The sequence below is a fragment of the Sceloporus occidentalis genome, unplaced genomic scaffold, assembly GCF_023333645.1.
Source record: "Sceloporus occidentalis isolate IW3139 unplaced genomic scaffold, rSceOcc1.0.p SCAF_46, whole genome shotgun sequence".
Taxonomy (NCBI): Eukaryota; Metazoa; Chordata; class Lepidosauria; order Squamata; family Phrynosomatidae; genus Sceloporus; species Sceloporus occidentalis.
In genome coordinates this window covers 6,630,269-6,643,672 of record NW_028317026.1, presented here as the reverse complement: position 1 = coordinate 6,643,672, position 13,404 = coordinate 6,630,269, and the positions used below count along the sequence as shown (strand labels likewise).

Genomic DNA, 13,404 nt, shown 5'->3' with positions numbered 1-13,404 from the left:
TAGCTACGAGCTCCAGTAACTTATTTAATCGTTTCTCGCTATCCAAGTCCCTGCCCCACTGCCTACACAGACTGCTCGTTCTCCTGAGGTTATCCAAGGTCTCTAGAAAGTCATTTAGTTTAGAACAATACATTTTCGGAATAAAGGAAGGGCAGGATATTAAAGCACATGTGGAAGCAAAGCGGGATTTTTCCAGTGCAGAACTCAACAAGCAGAAGAATGTGGACACTTTATAATTTTAATACAGACTGTTGCTTAGGTACCAGGATCACTATTAGCTGACAGGGAAAATATGCAGTCAAATCACTTCTCCGCATAGGCTTTTTTCTTCAGGTCTGGATTTAATATTTTCGAGCGGCAATCGCTCTACAATCTGCTCCTTCCTTTCATATTTGTCCATTAGCCCTGGGTTACCATACAGAATAAGGATGTGGTTTTTGTGGTTTGTTCATTTTCTTTCCTGGTAGCCTCACATTTACTCGGATGTCTGTTATGTGTTATATATTTTGGAAAGGGGCATAATTCTTTTCCAAACAATTACGCCTTCCTAAAATGTAATTATATTTGTACCGAATATGAATGCTGGCCTTAACAAGCTGCCGAAGCCCTTAGCAACCAGGACATGTTTTTTGGCTCGTATAATGTTGTGTGGGTGGATATGCAGTGTTTTCCCAATTTGTTATGGGACAGGAAGATGGCAGCAATGCCAAGAGCGCTAAGCACACATAAAATCCATGCGATGGTCGACAGCGCATGGAGAGTAAAGCGCCTTTCGCTTAAAATACTCTTCCGGAAGTCTGAAAGAAATAATATTAATAAAAAAATGTACTAATAATTATGGATAAGGTAGAAAAGGGTTGCCAGTGAGAAGCCAACACGTTTGAGCCAGCAAGCCTGTGGAAAAATGTGCGAACACTGAAATCTCCTATATTATTAATAATAAAATTATTAGAATATAGAGAGATCTGAGACTGTGTGCGTGCTGACTTTAATATCAACATTCTATTCTACAAAACCATTCCCCTGAAATTCTAGTATGGATAAGGCTTAAAGAAGTGTGTCCGATGAGTTGTGTCATCGGTATTGAGAGGGAATGCACGTACAGAACGACTGGGCTTGCACCACTGGCTAGCGAATCCACGCATGGGAAGTGCCCTGAGATTGTAATGCAATCTTGTGGGGTATATAAAGATCCCAGGAGATCTCTAATCGTGTTCTTTTGTTCTCTATGCAAACATTTCTTTTCACTGCCATTTATTAAAGTTGCAAAAACAAAATTTTTTTTTTTTTTAATAAATACATTTTGTCTATAGCTGTTCGCTCCCTGCATCTTTCCTCTACCACCCTCCTTGCATGTTTGAAGCCATGCCATGATGTGCTGTGCTACTGAGCCCAAAACCTAAGCTGTGTCCCCGTTCTTCCCGGTAAAGTCCTAATACTCTTCCAGAACATATTCCAAACGCTGCCCTGATTGTTCCTGCGTCCCAGCTATGGTACATACCTTCCATTCCCATTTAGCAACTTTTCCATCAGCAGAACCTGATCCGTAGTCAATAAAACCCAAGTGTTTGAGCCGTGAGTGCGTGTGGTTACCTTACGCCAGGCCCTCTCCTAAAAATATTGCTGATGTTTTGTTAGAAAAAGAACAAGCTTGAAGACAAATGCATTCCGTTGTGAATGCCAAAATGAGATCATTTTAGAATTGAAGCAAACACTCCACATATAGTCCACGAAACAGCCTACAAACATCTGTTGTAGTTTTAAGCCACCAATGCCATGTGCCTTCCTTTTTGCGTAAAGGCAGTTCGGCCGTTCATGCGCATCCCGCAGTACTTTATATGCGACGAACACAGAATCGGCCATAAAGCCATTCCCACTGATTAGAGACCATCAGTGGGATTGTGGTGACCTCAGCGTTCAAATACAACACAACAAGGCGCAACTCCGAAGCACGCCATATTTGCTAAACTTGGTCAATCATTTTATTGGGCATGCCTCTGGAGATCAGGGGGTTAAATGGAAACTCTCATAAACTGGCTTTTGGATGCCTGCCAACTGTGCCTTTACATGTTTAGAAACCATGTAGGAATGCTATTCATTTCTCCTTTTATGACACTGACTGTTATATAAGAAAAAACAAAAAAAGAAACTAAATAAGGGATAGTGCTAGCGGTTCCTTGTTCTGAGTTTAAGATCTTGGCTTCTTAAAGTACTTTTTTTCTTTATTAATTTTTTTTTTTTTTTTTTTAAAAAGAGACTAATAATTTCTTTTCCTGTTGCACATCAGTTGCTCCCTACCCCCTTCGCCTTCCTCTAAATGATAATAAACATTCCAGTAATACAGCCTGGTCTGGATTCAATTAGAGTTTCACTGTCTAGTCTTACTTTTTAAACAATGCCTTCCTCCCTCCCAGGCCTCCGTGACGCTATCACATCAGAGGCCCGACGTTTCACAACGGTACGCTAGAATGGTGTGCAGATCGTGCGGATATTGAAGATTAATTTTAAGCATTACAAAACCAAATACTTCCTTCCACTCCAAACAAATCAAATGAATCCCCTTCGCGAAGAAGAAAAAAAAATATCAGGCTCTATTTACATTCGCCCGGGTGCAGCTGCGCAGGATGCCTTAGAAGGCCAGATCTCTAATAAATCCCTATATTAGGGAAACCAGATTCCTGGAGCAGAGATCACAACTGCTTGTCCTCTGCTCAATTATTAACATTTCCTAGTGGTTTGGAGGGCTTACCTTTCTCATGAAAATTCAAGCATGCTTTCAGAGATTAATATCCTGGCCAGCGCTGGGCGAGGATTCATTTTCCCCAAACGTTCTGTGAAATAACAGATGTGCTATACAGGAACTAGATATATTTGCAATATGTAAGAACGGAGCCATAAGTCATTTAATGCTAAAAGGGGCTACTGATAAATTGCTTTCTGATGAAATGCCGGACAAATTATAACTTCCCTGAAAACAAACCAGTTAAGGATTGGATTTATGTCCTGGGGGGGAGGGGTGTCAGCGCAGCTAGCAATTTGGACACTTTTTCTTGATACCCAAACGGCTAGAATGCATATTAATTTGTGAAATCGCTGGAAAGGCTTCATTAAACAACATGAGTTAAGCTGTGACCCCCCGGGTCGGCTAAAGGAAACGTGTGAATTTTCAGTAGCGTTAATAACTATGCAAATGACCACTAGTGATTTCTATAGCATTGTGCACAGTACATTCTTCAGTATGTCTTCTAGCACCAGTGACAGAGTAATCATATCACCATGAGCAATGATGTCGCCATGGGTTAATAAAAGGCACACATATAATCCAACGGAGCTCTGATGGTATCATTTATCTTTTAGACACACTGTGTTTTATAATCCTCATACTCAATCCAAGACCCACAACTTGAGCTACCCAGAGCTGTTCCAATAATTTTAAGGGGGAATTGATTTGTCAACACAACTGGAGAGAAAGTTGTAGACATTAAGTTTTCCCAGAAAAAAAACACTACAAGATGCACGCAATTCAGGTTGAATCAAAAAGCAGGCGAGCCTGACGAGTAGGCACTGCCGGCACTTTATAAATAATATGCCAAGAACATAACTCTTAGACCTCAATAATCTGTGGTAAAGGAATATAAAGGCATTGTTCTGTGGAAGTAGAATTTAGGCAACGCACCTGCTTCCTTGCACAGGGCAGCCAGGTCGGCTCCAACATATCCATGGGCGCTGTCTGCAAGCTGCACAAGGTCTTCTTCAGTCAGCTGATGAGGGACCTTTCTCAATATGGTCTGGAGAACGTCAAGACGTTCTCGAGCGTTAGGCACACCAATCTCTATTTCTTTGTCAAAGCGTCCAGGTCTGCGTAAAGCGGGATCCAACGAGTGAGGGCGGTTTGTGGCTCCTAGCACTAAAAGCTGGCCTTGACTTTCTTCCTACGATACAAAAATCAAGATGGTTTCATCAATTAGCAGCTGCTACCAAGTGTCTCAATAACAGAGAAGGCAAACCCCCACAAATATCAGTTAGAAGTTAATTTTGACGTTTAGGAACGTTTGAAATATACTCTTGGCCATATGACATGGAAAGATGCTACAATGAGCACACAGCCGTGACCCGCGTGACATTTCCAGGAAGTTGCACAAATGGAACGCATTTTTGGTCTCTCTAGGGAGTGCAGATGTCATGGGTGGCTGCATCCATGTCTGGTGGCAGCAGAGGAGTGCTAATGTTAGCTTTCCCCAGAACAATCATAAATAAAAAGTCGTTTTCCTGTGGCAGGCATTTCCAGTGAGCGCACTGGTAGCATTGGCACGGCAAATATTTATGCAGTGGTTACAGAGGATATTTACCAAGGCCAAGACTTTCTCTTGGAACCCGCATTATTATCCGAATAAACATTCTCGAATCTTGCAAAAGTATGGAAAATATGATATTCTCTTATACATTATAGTCCTCTCTTTAACTAACATATTTCTAATAGCCTCAAAGAATCTATAACAAGAGCTTGACAGGTCTTTTTTCTACTCTTAGCTAGGCTTTCAGGTACATGCATATAAAAATTGCAAATTAACAGTTAAAAGTAAATAAAATTGAATAAACGTGAATATATATATATATATAATAAAGTATTGTAGGGCGTTGCAACTGTCATAATAAATAAGATCATTTTTATGCTACTTAAAGGGACAGTCTACGAATGGATATTAAAAGTACTTAGAACTTCATTTCAACTTGCATTTTGATGCAACAAAAATAGGCTAACATATATGGTGACACTTAGCTGTCATATGTATTAAAGTGAATATGATAACTGGGGTGTAATTTTAACTTTCTTTTCTACACTGCCTCTTCTAGCCAAAGGCACACCTGCTTAAAGAGCTGGATAAATCTAAGGACCCTAGTTGTTTTTGGCTCTTCTATAATGGTCTCTGAGCACAAATCCTTGTTAATTATATTTTCTGGCTACTATTCTTTTAGAGATATGTCTGATGAGTACAGATGCAGACTTTCAGATTCCAAGTAACAGAACAGAGAGGTGCGCGAAACCAAAAAGTTGATTAGTTGGAAGGTCATACAGGGAGACAACATTAATCCCAAGTTTGATACTTTGCTAGGTAAGCAACATTTTAGCTTCTTAAATAAACTTTTTTCATGTATGTCTGACTTACTTCCCAAAACATTAATAAAATAAATGCTGGGTCTTGTACCAATAGGACTTACCGATCCAATTCCATCCATAAGTGTAAGTAAGGAGGCCACAACACGTTTCTCCACTTCATTCTGAGCCCCTTCTCTTTTTGGACATAGAGCATCAAGCTCATCAATAAATATAATGGAGGGTTGGCTACAAAAACATAACAGTAAATCAATAAGATGAGGAAAAAAAACTCAGTGGAAGAAGACGACAAAAAAATTAACAATATTATTCTTGTCTTATTATATTATAAATAGCACTTAATTTAAACGTATAAAAATGGTTTGTATAATATTACCGTAGCGATGCCTCAGCAAAAATCTGGCGCAGTCTGGCCTCTGACTCCCCATAAAACCTGTAAATATAAAATAACATAAGCAAAATACTCAACATAAAATATAGCAGCTCAGAATGCAAGATAATTATGCCTGTTAGGTAGTATCAATTATAAAATGAAACCTGCCACAGTAATGGCTTTCAGGTACGCCTGAACAACTCTCCCACACAAAAGCTTAAAGCGGTTGTTCTATCAATGAGCGATAATAGGCTTATTTACACTTATGCCGTATGTGAAATTCTCCAAATCAGTATTCTGGTAATTCAGGTTAGTATGAATCCTGCAAATAATGAATCCAAAAAATAATCTGCCCGCAAAAGGGACATAGAGCGTCGAACACAGAGCAGATAAGACAAAGCTTGGGTTCATTATCTCCAAGTCAACAAAAAGTGCGAGCCAAGGACTTCAAGATCAAATTTCAACTTACTTGCTCATTATTTCTGGACCATTGATAACTGAAACATGAGCACCGACTTCATTAGCGATTGCTCGAGCGATGAGTGTTTTGCCTGTCCCGGGAGGACCATGGAGCAGCACTCCCCGTGGAGGAGGAATTCCTAGAAGTAAAGCAAAATAAATACTTTACCAGCCCATACACAGCATTAAAAGTCCCTGACACCGCCACCGTAGAAGAATGCATACTAAAGTACCCCGTGCATGCTTTAATATACATTCTTCCAAAATGAGAATAAACATTGCTACTGATTCATTGATTGATTGAACAACCAATCTGTGGCAGGAAAGTGCTCTATTCAAATCAATAGGATTGTCCACGCATGTGCACAGGCGTCTGAACATATATTCTGCATGCAGCCTTCATCTGACTGGAGATAGGTAAGTCAAGTTAAGAGAGATGTGTTCAGCCAAGAACATCTTCTGCGGGGCATTTAGCTGTGTGGAAAGGGGCAAATGCATTTAGGGGGATCCTGCAGAATAACCCCATGCATTTGTAAAGCTGACAACACAATACCTTAAACGGGCCATGCAGCTATCAAATGCATTGATGTGCAAACGATGGCTGGAGTGTCCCTTTAAGGTTTTTCTTTTATTTTTATATATATATATATATATATATATATATCTTTTCTATTAAAGACATCAGCAAATAAAAGGTTTGTGTAGGAAACAATAAAGCATATCTTTGGGCATATCATTGTCCTTTAGCGCAATTTTTGTTACTTGAATAACAGGTAGAAACTGCAAAGTTTTTCTATACCATCTAAATAATCAAATGTACCAGAGAGTTTATAACCTAAATGAATCCACCACCAATTTCAATCACAATGGTTAATAAACAAGAGGGATTTTCTTGTGTCCACCTGCGCAGATTAGCTACATAATGCATGTTATTTAACACCAAGTCACCAAGCAGTAGGTTTCTAATGAAGAGCTCAACCCTGCTCTGTATAACTCAAAGCCTGTACCCGGGATGCAGCTCAGAAATTACACTGTTGACCTGATAGTGTTTGGTTGGTCAAGCAAAGACGTGACAGAAGGGCCAGCCAATAATAAAATATATACAGAACTATTATAGTTCAGAAAAAAAAAAAAAGAGAGTTCTGGAGTAGAGTTAGAAAAAGTCCGCTGCCGCCTTACCATAACTCTTAAACAGCTCCGGCTGCTTCAGAGGCAACTCAATCGTTTCTCGTATCTCCTTCAATTGGCTCTTCAATCCGCCAATCATGTCATAAGTTACTTTATTTCCTTGCTCACCTTCTTCAGACTCTGATGTCGACTTGAAATCTTTGTATCTGATTTGAGTTTGTGAACAAATTGAATAAAACGTATCCGTGTTGCATTTGGAGCCATTTTTCAGGTATGGAGACATCTGTCCTCGCTTGTCATTATCGCTGTCTGACGAGTTAAGGCTTTGAAAGCTGTCCTGGTGTGACTGCCCTGTGCTCGGCTCCTGTGGATTAACTTCTGCCACAGCCTGACAAAAAGGACCTGAGGGCCTGACCATATCACTTCTGCATGGAGTACTTGTGGCAGCTACATTTTGGTTATCATCGATATCCAGCTGGCCAAGCTGCAAAGACAAATCCAAGGCACTGCTCTCCATGCTGCTCTTGTCCATAGACATGTCATTTGTAAAAACATTACTCGATAGTGGTTCTTGCACCATGTCATCAATGCCTTTAATTTTAGTCACTTGGAAGGTGCATGGTCTACCGTAGAAGTTCATACTTAAAAGGTTCCCAAGCAAAACTATCTTTCCATCTGAAAAGGTAAAACACACAGTAGAAGCTCACCTTGCATGTAGGGCATTAAAGTCATAATTCTTGCTTTCAGGGGTTAACTCATAGGGAGTGTAAGCAACATTTCCACAGCAACCAAGTCAAGTCTGTGAAATGTGAAAGTGGTCCATTTTGTAACAAGATATAGTAAACTGGCTCACCGTTTTAAACCATGGAAATCAAGCCGGTCTATCACTTATTTATAACGCTAAACAGGACAAAAATGTATCTGGATCGAATTATTTGCTGACAGAGTTTGGTCATCCACTAGTAATATGTTGTTCTTATCCTCTACTAGTGTTGTATTCACCAAAGTAATTGGAACAGCACCTTTAAAAAAAAAAAAAGGCAACTGTGTAGTATGTAATAATTAACTCGGCCATGTCTTCAAGGAGTCCCTTGATCTATCAATCCGCTTATTAGTACCCGATACTTCTTTATATGTATATTATACATATTAAGTTAAAAGTATACTTTATTACAGGTCTCTTACCCATGAGCCTTAGCAGAAAGGCAGACAGCTCTTCGAGATTGATCCCACCGGCATTCTTCTCCCTGTGATGATGGATGGAAACATACAAACCCCATGAACTGTGTTTGAGAGAACACATCAGCTGGAGGCATATAGCTAGGTGGTGGAGGAAAGGCCAAATGAATATGGGGGATTCTGCAGAACCTCTCTGAGCTATACAAGAGGGACACCACGAAAATTTAAAGCGACCAATTAAAGGGATGGCTAGAGTGTCTCTTTAATAAATACTAAAGTATATTTAAAAAAAAAAAATTCTGAGAGAAAAGTAAGTTTCAGCTCCATGATTCTGGACCGTTACAAAGATATAAATATAAACACTTTTCATCTACAAAAAAATAACTAAAAATGGTCTGTAAAATCTGTTATCTCTACAAATATACAATATTTCCACTAGATGGCGCTCCAATCCCACCAATCTGTTACACTGCTCCACTCACACTGAGCAGTCAAGAAGCCCTTAGTAGGTTAAAACGCTGTTAGTACACAAAAATGCATCATCTATATTTAAAAAAACTGAATTCAAAATGTATGAGCTCACGTATTAGGAGTAATAGAAAATATATCGTATAAAGTCCCTCAAAATCAAAAGACTGAAAGGTCTGCATGTGCAAGGCATGTACCAAGCTCGCCGACATACTTTCAGCTCAGATGCATGCACGGTAACAACTCTCTCCTTCCTACTGATCCGCGGAGACATTTTACTGCAAAAATGACAGTTCCCTCTTTTTTGATTACATGGTAAATATAAAGCATTGCATCATTTAAACCAAGGCATTATGTAACCCCTTCTTTACTTAGGGTATATCATTCTCTAAAAACCCGGAGCGTTTTTATTTCTGCCATATGTTTTTTTCATTTTATATGTGACAAAGAGTGGAGAACAGGGATAATATATCCCCACTTTACAGCAGTTCCGCTACAGAGGTCTACAACTAGTCAGCATATTACTGAAAATCTGTAAAATGTGTGGGATAGCACTTCATATCCAGGCACTAAGCAGAGAGGACTGCAGGACGAAGGAAAGTTACGGATGGGGTGGTCAGCCCAGTCTACATACACAGCATTCTTACAATATCCTACCTGAGGCTGACTTCGATTTCTTCAGCCTGCAGCACAGAGCCTGTCACGGGCCGCACAAGCACCGAGTCCCCGGGTTTCACCTTGAGGTTTTTCTGCGCTGTTGCCCCGAGCCCAACTTTGCCAGAAGGAAGACCAGACACGGGCCATGCTGTACACACCTGCAGAGAGAAGCACAGAATCCAAACGTTTACCGGCAAAAGTAACCGGCTTTACACCTCTCGGGCGTTCCACAATTGGAGGGACCAGTACCCAAGTCCCTTTGAGCATCTTTCCTAACTGGTGTGCCCCTTATCCAGAAGCTGGTCCATATGACCATAAAGAACACTTATTATCTTTTATTTATATGGCGCTGATAACTTACACAGAATTTGTGTAGGGATCTGTGTACAATACGTGTATGGGTTAATGCAAACATATAACCTTAAACTCAGATACATTTTCATGCATAACCGCTAGTATGGGCTCCTACTCCTATCTCCTCGTCCCACTTTTGGAGACATGAATACTTAACCATCTGTAAGCTCTTACGGGCTTCCTCTACTTTTGTCAATGTCACTTTGTTGCATATGGTTATTTTGTCTATAGTGTAACACTGCAGAAAACGATCATACAATATAGACAACCCGTAAACAGTTTTAAACAAACAGTTAAAAAAAAGTAACCCATTACTGCATTTTATTAGCCCCTGCGTTCTTTGCAATACTGCTCTGTAAATTAAGGAGTAAAAAAGATTGTGCCATGGATCTGAGGTCTGAATAAAAGATGACCTTGATTATAAGATGTGGTCATTTTTTCAGATATTTTTTTCTGGAAAAAAACTTGTACAACATAGTACAAGTTATACAAAAAAAAAATCCACAATATATTCCAATCCCATCGGAGGTTACCTCTTGTCTCCCATCTATGCTGGTTATCAAAACAGGGCGTCCAATACACACGTCAGCCGATTTCATACTATTCAGGCCGAGCTGTACGAAAGAACATCTGTAAGCCTTTGGTACATTGTCTTCTGCTACAATAAAAAGAAAAGAAAATCTGAAACAGACAGATGATTCTGGGACGAATTATTTGATTTGGTAGGGATCGCAACTATATACCTTCACAAATCATTAGGTAATGTAACAATTACAAAGTATGCACTATGACAGCGGTTAAGAGAGATCAGTATCATAAGGTTGGCAGCAATTAGTTGGGCCAATTATGTGGTGACTTTGAATTTCTAGTACAGCGCCGACTGATACCGCCAGAAAACTTGGCACGATCGATGAGTTACTGGAACAGAAAGATCTATATTACACCAGCACACCTAACGACGTCATTGCAGAACTCTATAAACATATCACTTTAAACACAGGCAGTGGGGAGGCTCTACCATACTTCTCCTGTAAGGAAGATGCCACAAATGGCAAGCTGGATTGGTGATAGCTTCGGCTCCCAAGAAGATAATCTAGTTTAGAGGGAAAGAAGTGGTTTTCGAGCATGTCCCTGCAAACAATTAAACATGTTCTTGGAGTATACATTGATTAGATTCATTGGACATGCTACAGAAACACGTATGGAATTCGATGGGCAAAGTCAACAAGCCTATAACCATTTTACCCCAACCTCCACCGCTAACCGCGAGTGCAAGGGGGGGGGGGGGGTTCAGCCTCTGATAAAATTTGTTTCCACATACAGTTATCCCTTCTTGAGCTGTAAGATTTTTTGGTTGTAATTATTGCATATTCCCAAAAAGCATTTTTATCCACTAAATATGTTCTCCCTACCATCATCAAAATGTAGAAAGGTCAATTTAAGGTTAGGGGAGTATGAGGTAGAACATTTGTCCAAACACACCATTCAATGACATCATAAGTGAACAATAGATTTTTTATTATTTTTAAAATGATTAAAACATAAAACCCTACAATGTATATGAGTCATTTCTTTTCCAGATTTTATTAAAAAGCATTATTTCATGTTATCCCCCTTTTAACAGAATAATGTCTTCTCCACTACCACGGACCACGTGAACTACAAACAAAACTATAAAAAAAAAACATTTTTCTGGTAAGTAGACAACCTGGGGTATTTTACTGGGGCCATTTAGGCTCTTGTCATGCAGCAACTTGGCCACCAATCTTTACCATTATATATATATTTTCTTTTTCCCCAAAACGTATTCAGCTGCACCTCCAGATCACAGAAATACTCCATGTGGATAGGTTATTGTATAATGTTTCAAATCTACTGGGCACACCACATAACAAACTAATTTCGCTGCGCAATAGCACACTGAATATGGCAGGGTAGGCACATAGAATATAAAAGGGAAATTGACATAATACACAGCATACGCAGGTTAGACAGAAGAAACAGGTGTGGGCTGGCCCAGGGGCAGGAGGGAATTGCCCCCTGGCTGGTCCCAAGGTCTTCACAAAGTGCTGGTCTGGTGAACAATGTTGGACCAGCCCGGGGAAGCAGGAATGCAACAGGGTCATGTAATATTCTAGACGCACGGTAAAAACATCTAAGTGTTTGTGTGTGAGCATGAATGTGTGTGTGAGCATGAATGTGTGCGATGGTATAAGTTTCTGTAAAGGAGAATGTGTGTTCCAGTACATATGTGATGTATCGGGCGAGGGGGGGCGGCACGGGCCATACATGTATGGGCTTTGTCATTAAGGGGTTAAAATGTTTAGCCAGCTGATCTAACTGGCTTTCAATGCTGTTGTGATAGGTTTGTTGGTCACTTTTTTCATGATGGCATGAAATGTCACAAAGGTTTTAAGAAGGTTGCATAAAGCTTGGTTTAAGTTGATTATACGTTGACAAACCCCCTCACCAATTAACTCCGCATTAGGAAGGGACAACCCGTCTCTTTCTATAGGAGAAACGTGCCCTGCCTTCAACAGGCTAGTGAAACTATCGGGCGTTAAGCGGATATGCTCTTATATGTATAGGGTAGCCATACAAAATAAACATGCATTCTTTATAACACACCAGAGAGCACCGGAATCCAGACATATAAAAAGAAAACAGAGACCGATAGATCAATACATGTTTTATTATACATGCCACAGTGACAGTATAGACCTAGGCCCCTGCCACGGACTGTCAAGGATATTGTAAGAGCTGCCGGTTAGACTCCGGTGATGTCATCGATATAACATACGTCTCCCTATCACTCAGAACAAGCATATTACAGCATCCGTCACTGATGGGATATTCCGTGACGGGATATTCCGTGACGGGATAAATTCAGGGCTAGATTTAACACAGTACCCGTGGAAAGCCCACAGCTGGCCCATTCATCATCTACCCCCAAACACACGGGACACTTTTTCAGGGACAGCACAGAATTTGATGGCAGATAAGAACCCGCGTAGGCTCCGTTTTTTTTGTAAAGACTCAGATCGTAATCAGTACCTGGCATTGTCTTAGATTCAGGATAGTTGTACGTCTCAAGGTTAGGTTTCCTTGCTATATTAACCTCTATGGCTTCTGCCGGGAGGCTGTTCCACTTATTTACCACTATCTTAGTGAAGCAAAATTATCATACATTACATCCAGGACTCTGTCCCTCTAGTTTTTGACTATGACCTCATGCTCTAACATTTCCTCTCCTTTGATATAAACTTCCTTTTCGTACTTTGTTAAGTCGTTTGACGTATTTAAGTGCTTATAACATCTAGAGATCATTCAGAACGTGAAACACCATGTGCATTAAAGCGCTGGGCAATATACCTTTATCTAAGAAGTCGGTGACTTTAAACAGCCAAGGGTTGCTGTTACTACCCGTTCGGGGCTCCGGACAGGGGGACGCTGCCCCTTGTAGAGCTTTCTCTTTGCTTTTCTTTTTGGAAGCAGACATATTGAGCAAATCTCACCAGCAGCAGCATTAGGCGTGCTCTACCGGCAGAACAACAACTTCCGGGTGCAGAAGGGAGGGTGGGATTTGTGACCTACCGTAATGTGTAAAGCAGAGGCGCAATTACCGGGTTAGGAGTTATTAACTGATGCAGACAGTAGTAGATTTTGGGAA

The 13,404-nt window shown here is 40.3% G+C and overlaps 1 protein-coding gene across 1 annotated transcript in view; it reads right to left on the bottom strand.

The window, feature by feature from the left end:
• Nucleotides 1–13,233, bottom strand: part of LOC149289383 (ATPase family gene 2 protein homolog A-like) — a 135,151-nt gene extending 121,918 nt beyond the window's left edge. Inside the window, exons 1-9 of the mRNA XM_089490695.1 lie at nt 13,107–13,233; nt 10,268–10,392; nt 9,381–9,538; nt 8,262–8,323; nt 7,128–7,751; nt 5,959–6,088; nt 5,493–5,549; nt 5,221–5,344; nt 3,677–3,932 (exon numbers count right to left, since the gene is read on the bottom strand). Of these exons, the coding sequence (XP_089346821.1) occupies nt 3,677–3,932; nt 5,221–5,344; nt 5,493–5,549; nt 5,959–6,088; nt 7,128–7,751; nt 8,262–8,323; nt 9,381–9,538; nt 10,268–10,392; nt 13,107–13,233 (1,663 nt within the window). The remainder of the gene's footprint in view (nt 1–3,676; nt 3,933–5,220; nt 5,345–5,492; nt 5,550–5,958; nt 6,089–7,127; nt 7,752–8,261; nt 8,324–9,380; nt 9,539–10,267; nt 10,393–13,106) is intronic.
• Between the last annotated feature and the right edge of the window lie 171 nt (nt 13,234–13,404).